Below are 19,263 nucleotides of genomic sequence, written 5' to 3'. Positions count from 1 at the left end.
AAAAAAATAAGTCCACATTAACGCTGGAAGTTTTAAGAAGGATTTTATTACCAATGCTTCTTTTGAAAGTATTAATAGAATAGTATTATCCTACCTGTGAGAAGGCTGACGAGATCCCATCTGCTCGGCCATTGTAAATATAAATAGCACCTCGCAAGTCATCTTCCTGTGGAGCTCCAATAGCAACATCTATTCAAGAATTTAAATGACAGAAAATAAATTCTTAATGCAAAGAATGCAACTCTGAAAACTAACCTTCATGCTCTTTAATTAATATCATGTAAGAAACTCCTTATCAAAAAACACTTTTCTGGGCTTCCCTGGTGGTGCAGTGGTTGAGAGTCCGCCTGCCGAGGCAGGGGACGCGGGTTCGTGCCCCGGTCCGGGAAGATCCCACATGCCGTGGAGCGGCTAGGCCCGTGAGCAATGGCTGCTGAGCCTGCGCGTCCGGAGCCTGTGCTCCGCAACGGGAGAGGCCACAACAGTGAGAGGCCCACGTGCCGCAAAAACAAAAAACAAAACAAAGACACTCTTCTCACTGGACAGAAAAAAATTATAAAATACTGTTACTGTCATAACAATGTAGTGGATTGTACAGGTAAGTCTGTGCGTGGAAGAAGCTTAGAGTCTTAGGGTCTTAGAGATAGGCTAACAGAATGGTTAAGGACACAGGTCCTACAGCCAGATGGCCAGGCCTGACCCCAGCACTGCCCTCGTGCCCAGCTGTGCTATGCTGGGCCCATTTCTTAACCTCTCTGTATCTCAGTTCCCTCACCTCAGCACAGGATTGTAAGAGAACTCATCCTCGGCATAGAAAGATGTAACTCATGTGAAGTGCTTAGAGCAGTGTGTAGCACACAGTAAGTTATTATCACTGTAAATACTATAACCACAAGAACCCTTATTTTGAGCTCTAGGTTTTACTTTATCTGCAAAATGACTTCTGAATTAATTCCTGTTCCAATGAAAGTAAAGTATCTGTTAAGGGTATGTTTTCACATAAGAAAACCAAGAGAAAATAGAAACTACGAATAACATGGTTGCTTAAGTGCTATAAATACAAAGTACATATAGTACTGAACTATTAAGAAGGCCCAGATCAATTTAATTCCAAGCAGAAGATACTGAAGTATATTCGGTCTTTGGCTAGCTTATATATAGATCCAAACTCTTACTTCTTAAGATGACACTTGGATCTATTATATAATATCCTAAAGTTCTAGCTATCATTAAAGAAATAAGGAGAATACATGTTAATAATAATGTTTTTCCATGCCTATGCAACACCATTGGGACAAAACAGAGAGAATAAACAGAGATATCTGACAACTGTTTTTACTTTCCATTTGAACATTTACTACACTGTTAGTATAAACCATAACAATTATCATTAGTATGATCATAACAATCTTAACATCAGCTAGTATTTATATACTGTTTATAATGCAGGCATTGCGCTAGAGGATTTACATACGTTATTCATGTTATTCTCACATAACCCACTGTAACTCGTGTAACTCTCACAACAGCTCTATCAAATTCTTTTTGATCCTCACTTTTTATAGATGAGGAAACTGAGGCACAGAATGTAACTCACTCAAGGTCACCGAGCCAGGATGTGGTAGAGTTGGGATTTAAACCCTGCAGTCTGGCTCCACAACGTTTGCTCTCCATCACCATGTTCTATAAAATCATGAACAATAAAGTTGTGACCAACATTCTCCCCTCTTAGCACATGTTCCTCTTCTGTGTGAAAGAAGTGCTCAATATATGATTTGATAATATATAAGCATTTCAGGAGCACATAAAATAATATAGTTTACAGCTGCAGAACTTTATTATGGTTCTGCTCAAAAAAATATTCAAACATATAGTCTAAAAGTCAGATGACAGGGCTCAACATAAAAAAACAAAAATAAGTGGTCTTGCCAAAAGCATTTTATGGCTAAAATGCTATCATCTGTCTGTTTGGTCACATTGGTTGAATAGGTTTGTCTATTACCTATTTAACTTTCTCATACTTTTGAATGAAATTTTTATGCTGGACTCTTGCCAAATTGATTGGTTATATTCTTAGGAAATGGCTTGTTTTGCTTTCCTAAGGACACAGGAAATATATTCTAATTTTTTTCTTTTGAAGAATAAAAAAATGATGTCATGAACGCCAAAATTACTGAGGTCTACTATGCAAAACACCACAAAGCTGTGCATAGTAAAAGAACATTAAGTCTGATTTGCATCTAAGACTGGAGAAGGAAGGAAAAAGAACAGGTGGGTTTTTCATCTCTTTTCTACACAATCCCACACACTCTGCCATGAATGTGAAGTAACTTCACTCATATCCCAGCAAAACAAACTAAGTTAGAAAATGGGGAAAAGAATAGGGAATCACATAATGAAAAATTAAACATAGATGCCCTGCTGGCTCACCCAGGCAGATAGAGTGAGATGGTGGAATTAAAGACCTCAGTGAAGAGCTAGAACACACTGAGCCTACTTCCAAGTCAGCATGGTCTTGGCTAATATCTAAAATGTAGAAAGCACATAGCCATGGGCAAAGCAGAAATGCTATTCAGCCATAAAAAAGAAGGAAATCCTGTCATATGCAACAACCATCTGTGTATGTTCACATGAGAAATGAAAAATCATTCTCAAATATTTTAATACATCCAAAATAGTGAATACTCTTCCCTGGATGTGTCAATTAAAAGAGGATGTAGAAGGAATTATAAGTAAACAAAATAAGTACTTTACTAAATGATGATTTTGTTTTTAAAAGAAAGAATTTTACTATTTTATATAATATATATGAAATATCAAGGTGCAAAAACATGGTTTTTTTCACAGATATTTATTAGGTTGGGTCTAAATTTACCACTTATATAATGTTTATTTTTTCATGTCTTAATCTTATATTCCATTCGATTGTAAAACTATAAAAAGGAGTGCCACTATTTCCTTCATTTACATTCATTACGGCACATACTCTACACCTGGCACGGTACAACTGACAAAAAATAAGTCCTCAATAAATATCACAGAATTGCTGATTGCTTGTGAAATGTAACATCATAATAACATTTTTTAGATATTTTAATGTAAAATTTTATGTGTAATCATAACCATAGAAATATATATGTATACTTTTTCTCTCCTTTTGTTTTAAAAATAGTAAAATAAATCCAGAAATGGTAATATTTGTATACCAAATTACGCTATCTTACATTCAAGAGGGCTCACTGGAAGCATATATTCAATAACCAACTAGCTTGCTCCTTGTAGAATAACATTTTATACATTTAAAGTAGAATGAAGCATTTAGGCATAAGAAGATATTAAGAAAGTGAGAATTTACAGTACTCCCTCACTTATGTCCAGTATCCAAGTAAATTCTGACCTACTTCTACCATATACCAATTGCCAATGACCATATCTAGAAGACAATTCTGAGCCCTGAAAATATCGAATACTTATTTGCTGAACTTGAGGAACTATACACTCTCCCTTCAAACCCATTCATCATTTTAGGCACAGTTTTAATAGACTTAGTTACCTCTTAGAACTAGACTGAACAAAAAGCAAATTTTAAGAGGGAAGGCTGGTAGAGACAGATACTTCAACAGCAGGACTGATATCTAGGCAACAGTCACAGTTCTGATGAGACCATCTATTCCATTATTGAAACGCACCCCTATCGAGTGGTAAATATCCACTGTCCTTGAGTCTGCCGGTTGCCCCCTTAACACCGCTCAGGACTCTCTCCTGGGATCCCCAAATCTTCCCACAACAGGGCAGCTGAACAAGGAAAGCCTGGCACAGCAAGGGGGCTTTCAGAGCCCGGCTCCAGCTCTGTGGCCAGCCTCTGTTGGGTTTTGTCAGTGTCTTTACTACACTGATAGTTAAATACTGTTATCCAGTGAGTCTATGATGCACATTTTTTTTCCACATTTTCACATTCCTGAAATCAGGGTCCTTCTTAAAATAGAAAAAAAGTGAGTCGCAGTTTAAGAGGCACCATTTTTTCAGGGGCACATAAAATAATGACTTATAATAAAACAACTTATAATCAATGGTGCCTTAGAAGCAATGAAATAAGGTATGTTGAATATCATTCTTTATTAACAGTAGTAAGAAACGATAGCTGGCAACTGAGAAGAAATCAGGGATAACACTAAAGAAAAAAAACTTAGCATACCAGTCTGCCTCCATTTTCTATAGAAAGACAAACAACATAAAACTCCAATTATATTCTTTTCCATGTGCCACTTTAAAAGTGGAAATCATGTACCAAATTGGATACTTTTAATTACCTTCAAAGCCATCATTATCAATGTCGCCAAGATTGACTATAGATTCCCCAAATCTTGCAGCATATTTGTCACTTCCAATGAGCTCTATTTCCATTTCGTTCATTACTGCTCCCTAGATAGAAAGGGGGAGAAAGGTGTCATTATAACACAACTTTACACATGATTTACTGTTGTAATTGGGTATGGATTTTTTCTTAATGCTTCAAACAGGTTGGACAAACTATAGCCTGAGCTTTAGTACACACATCTCAGTTCAATTCAATAAATATTTGTCAAGTATGTCAACACATATAATAGTATGATTAGAGCTCAGAGGACAAAAAAAAATTGTCAAACTCATGATCCCTAGCTTTGAAAATCCAATAAATCATTTTGATAATTCAATTTAGCAAATATTTAGTGAGTTCCTAGCAAAGGCAATGCACTGTGCAAAGACTGAATGGGTGAAAGGGGACAAGGCAGTGTCTGTATAAGACACTCCCTTTCCTGAAGAAGCCCCCAGTTGCAGAAAAGGCATAGTCCAAGCATAGTCCAAGTCTAAAAAGGCATAGTCCAAGTCTAAATGCCTTAGAAGTACAGACTGCTTTGCAATATTGACAAGCAAGGAGAGCATATCTAACTGTGAGAGCCAGCAGAGATTTCAGAAAAGGAGGTAGCGGTCAAGGTGGCTACTGAAGGATGGGCAAAGTTTTGATATACAGAGAAAATAATCAGCAAAACACAAATTGCAAAGAATTTGGCTATAATCAACTGTATGTGCAATGAATGAGGCCGAAAAAAGTCAGACTGCAGTCTTATGGGGTGGGACTTTGAAGGCTGGGAGAAATTTACTCTCAATTTGGAAAACAAGACAGAGCCACTGAAGGTTTCTGAGTTGAGGAGTGACACGACTGAAGCTGGCCTAGGTGATCTTTTTCCAGCAGCACTGAAGCATGGATTGGTCAACTGTTGTCTCTGAAGTTGGAAGATGAGTTATTACAGTTAGACACTCAATAATGTTTCAACAGGAGCTGTCGCAGTAACAGCTGCCAGACCTCTTTCCAAACTCTGATCACGTCACTCCCTTGTATTAAAAACAAAACCAGGGCTTCCCTGGTGGCGCAGTGGTTGAGAGTTCGCCTGCCGATGCAGGGGACATGGGTTCGTGCCCCGGACCGGGAAGATCCCACATGCCGCGGAGCGGCTGGGCCCGTGAGCCATGGCTGCTGAGCCTGCACGTCCGGAGCCTGTGCTCCGCAACGGGAGAGGCCACAGCAGTGAGAGGCCCGCGTACTGCAAAAAAAAAAAAAAAAAAAAAAAACCAAAAGCAAACCCCATGCACTACTCATCATAGATCCTTCCCTCTTCTCAAACAAGTCTGTTCATTTCCATAGCACACACGTTCTTCCCCTTGTGAAGTGCCCTTCACCTTTTATTTTCCAACTAAAAAATTCCTATACTTGTTTTGCTCCTAGAGAAATGCCTAATGTAAAGAGCAGAAAGCAGAAGAGGCGAGGACGAGAAGGTGCAGACCTAAAACAACACAAAGGCACTGAAGTTCCAGGGGAAGAGCTTCAAGAAGTGGTGATCACTATTCTTCAAGTATTCTCCAGGCACAGAATGGTGACCAAGAGTTCACTGGGGACCCCTGAGAGCTATTTTAGCAGAAGTAGGTGGAAGCCAGATTCATTCAAGTATCATTCTTTCTTGAGTTCATGCAGAAACAATTACTGAGCACCAACTTGTCCAGGACTCTTTCAAGCCCTGAGGAAACAGTAGTAAATAAAACAGATGATTTCTCTCCACATGGTGTCTACACTCCAACGGAAGAACCGACAAACAGCAAACCAAACCAATAAATATATAATATAATGTCAGGTAGTGGTTAGTGTCTTTTTAAAGTTAAGAAACAGGAAGTTGGAAGGCAACAAAAGAAGAATAACTTATGCAAGAGGTTTTAAAAGCTGAAATCAATTATAAAATTAACCCCAGTGTTCAACAGCGATGCCCTCTCTTGAGTGATGTAGATGTGAGGGGCGAACAAGAGGACAGTCGAATGGGTAGATCTCCTCCCTTGCCCTCTAAGCAAAGGCAATTCACTTTTATCTGTTTTTCATATTGGGATTGCTTAAGATTTCAGTGGGAAAAACGTTTCTATTATTGCCTTACTTTAGGTATATATGTTACTGTTTAAACTGTTCTCAAAAACTTTAGTTTAAAGAGAAAGAAAAGTATGCAGCTAGCATAAGGAAGACCATTTATGGATAGGAAAATGTGAAATATCTATATAAGACAGAGTAATGTCTGATTTCACTACTACTAAGATATGAATGATCACTTCATAGATGATATGCTTTTACTATTAAAATTAAGGTTTAAACAGTCGAGGAAATCCCAGCACGAGAATAACTTTCCTGCTCTATATTTGGAACATTAAGAATCTCCCAGCTTTGTAAGACTGAGTATTTTCGCTCTTAAATTGTGAAGAGTTTAGCCTGGTGCTAAATACTTACTAAATGCTCTGAAACAACTGCTTTAAAAAAATACCTTCTGGAAACAGATCTTACTTTGTTAAATCCTAAATGAAAATGCTGTGACTTAAGAAATGAACCAATTTTCTCACAAACCTGTTCTTGCTCTTAAATCACAGAAACAGGCCAAGAAGACCCCATTAAGGCCCTATCAATGATTTCTTTTGATTTGATGCCAGGAAGATAGACCGTCAAGATAAGGCCAGCAGAACTCTTTAAATTGAATTGTCAAGTGGTCAGTTTCTATTCCAAAACACCCCCCAGAATTGAAAACTCAACCATAAGCAAGTAAACACCTATTTCTACAACTACTGTATCTACTTTGGAATAAACTATGGCAATTTTACATTCTTATCAGGAATATAATCTATATAAATTGTGCAAATTAACATCTTATCAAAACATATCTTGTTTCCAATTGTTTTCAAATCAAGAAATTAAAAACATTTCATACTTTATCTTCTACTTCTAGTAGTGTTTTTTTGTTTGTTTGTTTTGTTTTTTTGCAGCACGCAGGCCTCTCACCGTTGTGGCCTCTCCCGTTGCGGAGCACAGGCTCCCGACGTGCAGGCTCAGCAGCCATGGCTCATGGGCCTAGCCGCTCCGCGGCATGTGGGATCCTCCCGGACCGGGGCACGAACCCATGTCCCCAGCATCGGCAGGCGGACTCTCAAGCACTGCGCCACCAGGGAAACCCTCTAGTAGTGTTTTATAATTACCAAATTACATAGGGACATTCACCATCAAACCAATAGGACATTCACATTTTTAGGGCTATATAAAAATCATTCTTTCAAATTAGAGTTGCATCATAATAAAACTGGAAGAAACTTCAACTACTTCAGTGAACACATACAAGCTGTGCATAGGGAAACTCCAGACAATTGATCTCATACTTTCAAGATATCAAAATGGGACAGTGGGGCTTCCCCGGTGGCACAGTGGTTGAGAATCTGCCTGCCAATGCAGGGGAAATGGGTTCAATCCCTAGTCCAGGAAGATCCCATATGCCGCGGAGCAACTAAGCTCGTGTGCCACAACTACTGAGCCTGTGCTCTAGAGCCCGTGAGCCACAACTACTGAGCCCGCGTGCCGCAACTACTGAAGCCTGCACGCCTAGAGCCCGTGCTCCACAATGAGAGAAGCCACTGCAATGAGAAGCCCGCACACCACAACGAAGAGTAGCCCCCACTTGCCACAACTAGAGAAAGCCCACGTGCAGCAACGAAGACCCAACACAGCCAAACATAAATAAATAAATAAATAAAATTTTTAAAAAAAATGGGACAGTGGCCCATTCATCATCATATTCCATTTCATTTCTAAAGCATCAGTACAACACCACAATTTTTACTTTCATCAGTAAAATAAGCCTAAAAATCTATAGTCTCAGAACTTTGGAATAAGAAAAGCATCAGTTTCAATCAAAATGCCACACATGGCTTCCAACTTGCAGCCAATCAGACTTACAGTGCCAGAGTTGATGTATACAAACACTCTTCCTTCCTCCCTGACGGTGCTCTGCACGGGAGCTCCCACAAGTAGGTCTGAGAAGCCATCTGCGTTGAGGTCCACCGCACAGATAGAAGCTCCGAAATAAGACCCAAGCTGCTCCAAGGCAAACCAGATCCAGTCATTGAGAAAAAAGCAGAATTACTCACCAAAGCCCTCAGTGATACCGAAGGTAGAGACATATTACCTTTTTACCTTTCATTTCATGTAAGATATTTAGTTCTTTTGCATCAATGCTGAATATGTATGCCTGCAATGGGGAAAAGAATTCGGAAAGGTCAGACTGCTATCACATTAAAAATGTTTCAGTCAATGAAAACATTAATTTTCATAACTTGTAATTGCTCAAATATATTTTTGAAAAATCATTTTCAGAGTGATACAAAAGGTTTAGGGAACCAAGTTCACATTAACATGCCTTCCTTGAAAAACTACCTTCTCAGGAACAATCTTACTGTTTCCTTAGAGAGCACAGAAAATACATATAGCTGCTTCACTTCCTTGTACAGCAGAAACTAACACAACATTGTAAAGCAATTATACTCCAATTAAAAGAAAAAAAAAGAAAATGTTGTTTGTCTCAATCTTCAAAGTCATGTTCATGCAGCAATGTAACAAAAACTAGAACGAGAAATAACATTTTGTTCTTTCTGGTCCTACCACAGTTGTACCAGGAATGTAGCTGCCTTGATTTGCCTTCAGCTATAAACTTATTAACCAATAAATGTATTCCTTGGACATCTTGAGACAATTCTATCTCAGAAACAATTACTCATAGGAAAGAAGAGCCTCATTTGATTTATGTAGTCTTCCTGAAAGCTTTCCTGCTCAATTGTATCTAAAAGCCATACGCCTTTCGCCCGTTTTCCCCACTAAATGCAGCACACTAAATGCACACTAAATTTCGCCCACTAAATGCAGCACACTTCTCATCATTTCCAGCTTCATTGCTTAGAATTTTTGCAGTTCCTCCTGTAATATCTTATTCTCTCATGCAATCCATATGAACCTTTTAGAAGAAATAAATATAAAAATGTAACTCTTACTTTACCAATCTGTTCATGTTGAGGGGCTCCTCCAACTACTTCGGTAGTGTGCCGACTCCGAAAATGACCGGCTCCAACCGAGTATCCTTCAAGAAAATGGAGACAAGTATGAGAATCATCATTCGCAATGGGTACAATTCATTATCATAAATCCACTTATAGAATGGATCATAAATCCATTCATAATTAAATGAGACTGAATTCAAAATGACGACAGTAAATAGTTTTAAGAATATTTAGAATAGCAATACTCAAAGTTGGTTTTTATATGCTTTAAGCAATTATTAACCTGTGTGTTACTATGGCTTATATGTTTAAGTCTTAGAAACTGAAGATGGCACCTTTACATGTGGGTTAGTCTCTGTATATTAGGACATGGTAGTTTCTACGATTACAACAGAAATATTTTAGCGTATATAAAATATAACATTTTGAACTTTAAGTAAAAAAAAAAAAGTCTTCTTAAACTTCAACTTTTCTTGCCCTGAAACCTTCCGATTGTGATAAAACTGTATGATTACACAAAAGGTAAAATATTCTTATTTTATTATGTGATAAAAGGCATAATACTAAGTTACATTTTTAAAATAATGTTTCAAGATATCCTTCAACCATAAACAAGTAAATGCTGAACTGTAACTGAATTCCCTCCATTTTAAAATAAATTCCTTCTGTATGAATGGGGGGGGAGGTTCACTTCAAATGTGAACAGCCTATACTCAGAAATAATTACAATAAGAATGATAAAAATAGTTATGCTCTGGGAAATATTCTAAGAACTTATGAGGCAAAGGTCAATGGGCTGTTTTTAGACCCATATTCTTCATAATGTTACCCATTGTCTAGAATGCTGTCCGCAGTCCCACTGACTTTCAGTTGGTCCTTGAAGAAACTATACTTACTCATCCATTCATGATTAAATGAGTTGTTTCATGTAGAGTGCTTACAAAAGTTCCTAGGAGATGACAGGCACTCAATAGATGCTATCTTTATAATAACAAGTTGACTGCATAAAGATATAAGCTTATAAGTGATTTACTGCAAAAGAGGAAGCTAAACCAGGAGTTCCAATCTAAGAATTATATATTGATGATAATAGTTACATACGTAAAATATTAAGTTAACTGAAGTTTCAGAGACTATATCCTTAAAAAGGGAGTTTCTGAAATGGCTTTTTAATTACTACTGGCCATTTTGATCTTTTTTTTTTTTTTTTTTTTTTTTTGCGGTATCCCTGCCTCTCACTGTTGTGGCCTCTCCCGTTGCGGAGCACAGGCTCCGGATGCGCAGGCTCAGCGGCCATGGCTCACGGGCCCAGCCGCTCCATGGCATCCGGACCAGGGCACGAACCCGTGTCCCCTGCATCGGCAGGCGGACTCTCAACTACTGCGCCACCAGGGAAGCCCCATTTTGATCTTTTGAAGATACAATTTCCCTTATTTATAATTACTCGTATCTGTAAGGCAGAGATAATTCGAGTTTGTCCATTTTTATAGTACCTAAATAACTTCCGAACTTCACTTGATTGTGTCTGTCTAAAAAAGCTTTGTATTTATTTGTAGTTATATTGTAGACGAAAAGAGAGCCGGTCCAATACGATGATCCTGGAGCTCCCATCACAATTAAGTCCTGTAAGAAAAAAAAATTATCATCATTTAAAAGTTTAATCTCACCACCCAAAACCTCCTCCAGATACACACTTTAAGAGTGACAAAAATACATGTTTATAAATTTCTGAAATGTAAGCATTTTATGAGTTTAAAAACACATCAAAAAAGCCAGAGAAGCTAGCTAATGAATTTTCACCTAAAATGAGAATTTCAGAGAAGAAACGCTGAAACTCTCACTTCATGCTCATCAGCGGACTTTAAAATCAAAGGTAGAATCACTGAACACTAGAGTAAGCTTTGGGGAGAAAGGCAATGTGGTTTTCTACTAAAGTAAATCCTATCTGGGTAACTCATTAGTGCTCATTACAGAGACAATTGTGTGTTGCCAAAGAGTAAAAAATGGACTTAATTTATTTCAATTTGCAAAAAGCTAATGAATAGGTTCCTTAATAATGTTAGCTTGGAAAAAAAACAACTCAAATGAAATTGGGGCATACTTGATGATAAACGTAGGAATTTAGAAGAAAGGAAAGAGCAGACACTTGTCTGGTGAAATATGAAAACTTTTCAGCAGTTAAAGCTATGTAACATTTCTAAATTTCCTAAACAATCCAAACTTTGAAAAAAAAGGTCAATTTAAATAGAAAGAAAGCAAGCATTATTATTTTTCCACACTAGGCAATATTTAAGGAAATTGTTAACCCCAGGCGTGATACGACCTGTCTACAAAGATTTAGAAAACATTCATAACTTCATAATGGGTTGTTGAGAGAAACTGGGAGATTTAGGAGTTGAGTACAATTGTGATCTTTCACTGTGTATGTGATAGTGTTAGAAAAAGAATAATAGAGTTTGGGACCATATCTCATTTAAGAGGATATTATTAAGTTCTTAAATCTCCCAGTTCTCACACTTCTAATGAAAAGTGTTAACTCATACGCTTCCTCCCCCCAGCAATTTAATAACTAAATATAACACACCTAGATATTTTCAATGCTTAAATTAACAAATAACTACAGCTACTTTTGATTTCTATTAAATTCTTCATAAAAGTAACCTTCTTTAGTATAGACTTTTAGTTGGTCTTGCGTGACACAGCCATCTAAATATTAATATTTTATCAATACATATGTCGAATATTGAGTGGTGAAAATTAAGTTGTATTACACTCAAATTTAAGAGACATATTATTTGAGTATTATACAATTTTTCTTCAAAGCATAATATCAATCTTCTAAGTCAAATTAAAATTCTATATGTAAACATCCATAGCAGCTATTTTGGGACAATTACCTCTGTGTAAAAACTAGATATTCCAGCTTGACATGATGCAAAATTTTCTCCAAATTTTCTCACATAATCTAAAATAAAGTAGAAAAACAATTCACGATTTCATTTTAAAACTGACAAAATCTGCATAATTTTATTTATAAATCCTTGTAAGTATACCTTTTAAGAGCTCTTTTACAGTATTATTTAAAAAAAAATAGTAAGTGCTAAAATTTAAGGTCACAAATATCTTCCATGTTGATCTTCAAAATATCCTTGTGAAATAGCAATAGAAAAATCTACCCAGCCTCTTTTCCATGGGAAGAACATGCAGCATACACTCAAAAAGTTGTCAGGTGAGTATCTAAGACAGAGGTAGGATTTGTGGCTTCCAGTTCAGGTTTCCATTTAAAATAGGCTTCCTAGATTTTTGCCTGGCTGAAAATAACAGAGTCAAGATCTGCATGGAGATGGAGGGTCTCTTCTTACAAAGCCCCCATGAATGGTTGCTTTGTGAAACTTACTAGGGGCACAAAACTTGCTTTACCTGAAGAACTGACATAAGTAAACCTCTGTGAAGATACAGGACCACATCTTCATTTTGGCTTTGCTAACCAGAAATGTTAAATAAATTGCTGTCATTTATAATGACCACTCCCTGCCATGCTTTTTCATTCCTTTTTATATCTTCTCTGGTCCTATATATATTTTTTTATTTAAAAAATATTACCATAATTTTCGGTGTCTTAGGTTTCTGCCATCATGTTTTGTTTTTTCATAGAATGTGGCTAGGTATATATTTATACATATATTTATTTACATATATATTCATACATATATGTGTGTGTGTGTGTGTGTGTGTGTGTGTGTGTGTATATATATATATATATTTGGGGGTGGTGCACATTGTCATCTATGGACACTGGATGTCCATGTACAAAGTCACCCAGAGAACACATGAGAAAATGTACAGGACTGAAATCTACACCCAGGGAGGCACCAGCATTTTGTGAAGGGACCAGCCAGCAGTAGGACAAGAGTTGCAGAACATTAAGTGGTCAAATGCATCACTTCACACCAGTAGAATAGTCAGAAGTGGTTTCTGGGGCAATTAAAAGCCCCAGACATGGGGCCAGCTAGGTGGGGAGGGGTGCTGCAGTTGAGGGCTGTCTTTAGCTTGCATCTCTACTAGACTGTCCTTTGACAGGTTTCCTTCAGCCTATACAGCTAATTCCTATTGTCGAACATTCGCACACTTGATTTTAAAGGGAACCAAGTTCACAAGGGAAAAGGCCTCATCTGAACTGAAGATTATGACTCAGGCTGGTCAGGCTTACATTACGGAGAGACTGCAAGACCCCAAATGACCATGAAGGCCGCTACAGCCAGGGAGAGAGGCCTCTACTGTGAAATGTTTTAAAGTGTAAAGCATAAACTATTATGAAAAAGAGGATAATAGCTAGAGTAAGTTTTACTGCAATTGAGAAGTTAAAATTCACCTTTTATCTTCTTGGCATTTAAAGGCAAATTAGGAATACAGACGATATAATCTTTTCTATTATATCAAATTCCAGGGAGGAAAGACTCCAATATTAATAAAAGCAACTCAATTTGCATACTTGCTCCAAGTTTTGTCAAGTAATAGAAATTTCCTTTGGACACTGGGATAATCATTTTGGTTAGAAAAACTGGAACTTGGCATTCATATATATTTTATCCTTTCCAAAGACACATTTTCAGAATTTTAGTTCTGTTGCAGGTATCATTTTTTCAATACTCTGTTGACATTTACCTCTAACTTTGCTCATTTCAGTTTATGTCCTAGCTCTGCATGCACTAACCATGACCTAAAATTTTTATGGGAAAGACCTTTCAAACTTAAGATACCAATCCCTTGCAATGTCAAGGAAAACAAGTAAATTTGGGGAAATAAAAAAGACAGTGAGTGGGAAAGGTCTGCTTACATTTATACTTTGGATCTTTCTAAATCTTGTTGGAAGCTAAAGGTAAAGCAAGAAACTTAAACAATTTTCCTGCTTCTGATCGTATTTTTCAATCTATTTCATGATTTGAAGTGTCCTGCACTTGCTGGGCATTAGACTCACTTATACTGAATAGAAAATATATTTAATGCTAAAGTGGTAATGCTCGACTAGATGCTAAAATTATTCAAATTAAATTGTAGAATTCCTAGTCCTAAAAACACAGTACATTTTTGAAAATTAAAACAACTGCAAGTGGATAAAAAAGGAAATAATACTCTGAGTAGTTAAAGGAAACAGAGCTATTTCAAAGATCCTCCCACCCCAAACCAAACATCCCAAATTGAAAATTGAAGAAAAATGTTTAAAGGCATTCACTTATTTCTCTTGATTCAGTTAATATCAAAACCATGCCTTACCTTGATAGCATGGAGCTATTCTTTTACTCAGCTCTGTTCGTAAATCAGAGGGCATTCCATAGCAAACACCCGTGGGGAGCTTATTTTCATTCTTTATGTAAAATATATTTTTCCATCTATGCCCACAAGTCTGAATAAAACATAAAAGTAGACCATATGATGTGAAAGTCACACCCAGGGTATCTGATTTCACGATGTGATCAGTGGACTAATTTCAATAACCTACCACGATGGAGCCATTTTCTCCTGGCTGTCTGGAAAGCGTGACCCCCAACCATTGATTGTCTCTTTCTTCCAAACAAGTCTTTCCACAAGGTTCTCCATTAGGGCTACCTACAGCATTTGAAAATAATTTTATCATCAGTTATCTTGAAAACAATATTATTCTACAAGAGCAAACAAACACGCAAGCTTATCCCCAGTGTTTTTTCCTTCAGCCCTCTGTGGAATGCCCCCTTTCCCTCCTTCCCTGTCATCATACATTTGGTGCACATTGTTGGGGTAACCGTCAGTTAATCTGTGCCAACGTAACTGTTCTCTCACAGGTGATTTTTGTTTGTAGAAATGCCCTCTGACTGCTAACACCAGGAAGAGATGGTCTTGATATAGGAGATAGCTAACCAACATGACTAAGAGAGGGGAAACCAGTTTAAAACAACATTGGCTGTGCAAGTCCAACTGCATTGTGTAATACTTGGCAAAGAATGTCATCTTTGTTTTGATCATTTATCTAGCAATGTAGGCAACATTTCCAGAGCACTTTTTTTAAACGTTTCTTGTTCTGAGACATTTAGAAGGACTACAATATGGTCCTCAGCATTTAAGTCACAATTTGTTGAAGCTGGAGGTGATGATGGAGCATGTGGAAAGCAGCTGTGTATAATTAGCATACTAATAATGCCAGTATTTAAAACAAACTGCCCTATGGTTTACATTTAGTGGTTTGTGACATTCTCAACAAAGAAAAAAAGACTTTGAAAAGCTGGATTATTTTAGCAAAGAAACAACGTCAATAGGCACTTTCACAAAGGCATGAATAACCAGAAAGCCAAAAATAAAATATTACACACGGGCAATACTTCTAAACTGTGCAAGAAAAAGTGATCAGCCCAGTAATTTTTCTTTTTGTTAAAGTGACTTATTTGCTTTGTAGCTGGGATCCTGTATTAAATGTGATTTCAAGTAAGTGATTTTGGGGGAGAATAAGATACAGTATATTAAGATTCCTTTTGCTATTTCCACCCACTTCAATTGCCACATGACAGTTCCCTTACAAAGGCAGATAAAAACATTTGCATCAATTTGACTGGATAGGGACATGGAACTTTTTTTTTTTTAACTTAATTTTGGTACCAAGTTTTCATAGGTTGATAAGGACCACACTTTAAATCATCAAGCACTTATAACCTTGACCCCTAGATAATGCTTCCTGGGCAAACTCAGAATACTTTCATAGATGAGGTTAGTATTAGAAAGTGAAATTATTTGCAGTTAAGTCTCCTGGGTAAGAGAGATTTTAAGGAGTGTGGAAAGATATTTGTGCATACATTTTATGAACATTTGTTCGTTCTCTTAAAATGTTGTTCAGGACAAACCAACCCTTCAACACAGCTAAACTGAAGAAAGTTTCCTAGCCCCGTCTCTGGAGAGTGATTTAGTTGGTCCAGGTGAGGCCCTGATTACCCCAGGTGATTCTCATGATCTGGAACATTGTTACGATGGTATATGGATAATCTTTTTTTGGCCAATTTTCTTGGAGAATAGTAATGTCAACTCCCACCTATTGGTAGTGCCCACCAAGAGCATGAGACAGAGAAATACGACTAAGGATCTGTCTGGAAAAAGAATGCTGGGGTTGATTAGCAATGTCTACTTGGAATGGGAAGGGGATATTGCTGCAGCCCAAACCTTGATCAAGGATGGTCCAGGTGGAAGCATAAGGTTTCTATATTCAAGTTAATAAAGAAAGGAATAAGGGAGAGGGAAAGACAATTATGTTGCACTACTGAATGGGTAAGGTCTAACATAGAAAGTTGTTACCGTGGCTACACAATGCCAACGTAATTGAAAGAAAGTGAAAGAATGACAAATAAATTTAAATTTTCATTGTGATGCAAATTTCAGTTTGACTTTTTGCTAAAATTGTCAGTTGTTTTTTTTTTAACTAATGTCAAAAATAGATGATAAATGGTAGATTTGTCTACCTGAAGCTGAAGTTATTATTTATCCCAATAGATACTTCAACAAAGTATCTTCTCTGAAAATACCAAAGTCTTTCTCAAATTATAGTCAACACTCAGTTAACTAAGCAATTGTGCAGAAGGAAAATTGAGGACAGGAGAGGACAGAGTTCACAAATAACACATTATCTCTGTTAAAATGTGGTATATTTAATGGACAGTTTCATTAAGATTACGGCCAATATTTAGGAACAAATTTAGTGTTCTGGATATGCCACCCCAATGTTTAAAAACATAATAGTATGTACGTAGTAAACATACAATAGTTTAGAACTAAAAAATACCATGTAAATTGCTGAAGAAAATGGCCCAAAAGTTCTTATGCACAAAAATTGTGAATTGTCATCTGTTTCTTAGCTGAGCTCTCTTATTTGTAGATTTTAAAATGAAAACTAGAGAAACTCTTGTGTTATAAAACTGTTTTCTGTGTCCACAGATTATTCCCCATTGCATCCTTTCTGTTTTAGTTTTAGCCTCACCAGGTGACATCACAATGTCATCACTGCTCAGATTCTCACACTTAGAGTCACACACTTAGATAACTCTAGTAAGTGGACAGACATACAGACTCATGCTTATATAGGTTTCTTCTTTCCACTTCCTAATACTGCTTCTGCCACAGAGTAGCACCCAACAGCAAAGAGAATCCTGAGGTACTTTCAGCACTGGTTACAAGACACTATCAGTTCAAAGAACAGCCTATAAATCCCCACTACTGACCTGGGTCTTCATTTCTAGCAACTTTTCGCCTTTACTTCTGTAATGCCTGCAGAATCTTGGCAGAGAGGTCAGCCCTTCACATCACCAACTTATACTCAGGGCCCCTCCAGAGCTTTGCCTTAACTTCCTTGCTCTGGAGGCCACGCCTTTTCTCGTGGTTCTCAGCCCTGACTGGACATGAGGATCACCTGGGGTGATGGTTGGGGGGGAACGTTTGGAACAAATACTGACACCTGGTCCCACTCCCAGAGGCTCCGATTTAATGTGCCTGGGTTGAGACACAGACATCAGAATTTTTCAAACAGCTCCCCAGTAACAGTAGTGTGCAGCTGGGCTTGTGAGCAACTGCTCTGCAATGTACATGGTTATGTCATTTCCTGTGTTATATGTGAAAGGAACTACTCCATTTAGAAAATAGTAGTAATACCTTTTTGCCCTCCTTGGTTTCACCTAAATATTGGAATAGGATATCAAATATTAAGCCAATTTTCTTCATGTGGAAATACAGTATTTCTGATTTGCTCAGAAATGATGATCATTAGAACTGTCATGAGAAAGCTAATTCTCATGAATTTCCCTGACAGAACACCATAAATAAACGCAGATTATATTTTATCCAAATGTCATGCTGAAATGATTTATAATCTGGTTTTCAATTCAGCTCATACATTACTGATCTAAACTCAGAAAATCAAATCAGCTTCATAATTGAAAAAAGTACTTTACATGGTTTAACATAAAAGAGGTCAGCAGAAATTAACATGTGATAATTTTCCATGCTTTTATATAACTAGAATGACTAATTCTTAGCGCAGTTGAACGCATTTTCCCAGTAGACGTTAAAAATATAAAGCACATAAAAACCATAACCCTTATTCTAAAAATTAAGCCCATCTTTCCCTTTCTTTTTTTTCCTCTTTCGATTTTCATTTGGGAAAGAAAATATAAAAATGTATGCTTACTATTCAGTTTTTATTTCCACTTATTGATTTTGTTTCAGTGCATACATGAGTATATAAATGTGAATAAGCAGTAATTTTGATAGATGGATACAAAGGATGTTAGTACAAAGCCAATTAGGTACATTCTTTACCACTCCCCCCCTTTGTCTTTTTTGCTCTTATTCACATCATCTGTTTTAGTGCCATTTTTCCAAGTGCCAAAATGTGACAGAGACTATGGAAGACTAGATATTTGCTCTTGATTGTCATCTCCATGGGGGCAGACTGACTATTTTGTTGACTGTGGCATTCCCACAGCACAGAACAGGGCCTTACATGGAGTAGGCAGGAACAAAGTATTTGCTGAGGGAGGGAATTCTGAAACCCCTTATACCACCACAAAATCCTCTAGTAGAGGATACTACTACAAAATTTTCACCAAACTCTCAGGGATCTAAGCTTTGGAAAGGTCTTCTTCCTTCTCTCCTATTCTCTCCTACTTCCAAAATATTAGTCCCTTAAGTTTTAAGACAGTAACTGATGGTCTGAAGGAAAACAGCGTTTGCAGGTTTGAAGATCTTTACAAAGTGCGATATGTGAGTAGGATGATGTAGGACTGAGAATTAGCTGGGCCTCCAGGAAGTGCCTGTCTCAGAGGGGTTCTGCAAGGATTTTGAGGACTAAATGAGGTATATGTGAAGGGC

General features: G+C 37.2%; 1 protein-coding gene across 1 annotated transcript in view; it reads right to left on the bottom strand.

Moving 5' to 3' along the window:
• The window catches only part of ITGA4 (integrin subunit alpha 4), a gene marked incomplete at its 5' end in the record, with an annotated part of 82,925 nt that overhangs the window by 45,972 nt on the left and 17,690 nt on the right, over nucleotides 1–19,263 (bottom strand). The window contains 9 exons of the mRNA XM_082841518.1: nucleotides 95–189; nucleotides 4,311–4,422; nucleotides 8,291–8,428; nucleotides 8,520–8,582; nucleotides 9,379–9,464; nucleotides 10,878–11,007; nucleotides 12,282–12,349; nucleotides 14,659–14,788; nucleotides 14,885–14,991. Coding sequence (XP_082697644.1) covers nucleotides 95–189; nucleotides 4,311–4,422; nucleotides 8,291–8,428; nucleotides 8,520–8,582; nucleotides 9,379–9,464; nucleotides 10,878–11,007; nucleotides 12,282–12,349; nucleotides 14,659–14,788; nucleotides 14,885–14,991 — 929 coding nt within the window. The remainder of the gene's footprint in view (nucleotides 1–94; nucleotides 190–4,310; nucleotides 4,423–8,290; nucleotides 8,429–8,519; nucleotides 8,583–9,378; nucleotides 9,465–10,877; nucleotides 11,008–12,281; nucleotides 12,350–14,658; nucleotides 14,789–14,884; nucleotides 14,992–19,263) is intronic.

The sequence above is a fragment of the Leucopleurus acutus genome, assembly GCF_964270905.1.
Source record: "Leucopleurus acutus genome assembly, chromosome: 6".
Classification (NCBI taxonomy): domain Eukaryota; kingdom Metazoa; phylum Chordata; class Mammalia; order Artiodactyla; family Delphinidae; genus Leucopleurus; species Leucopleurus acutus.
The sequence above is the reverse complement of the archived record's forward strand: the minus strand, read 5'-3'. Positions and strand labels throughout refer to the sequence as shown.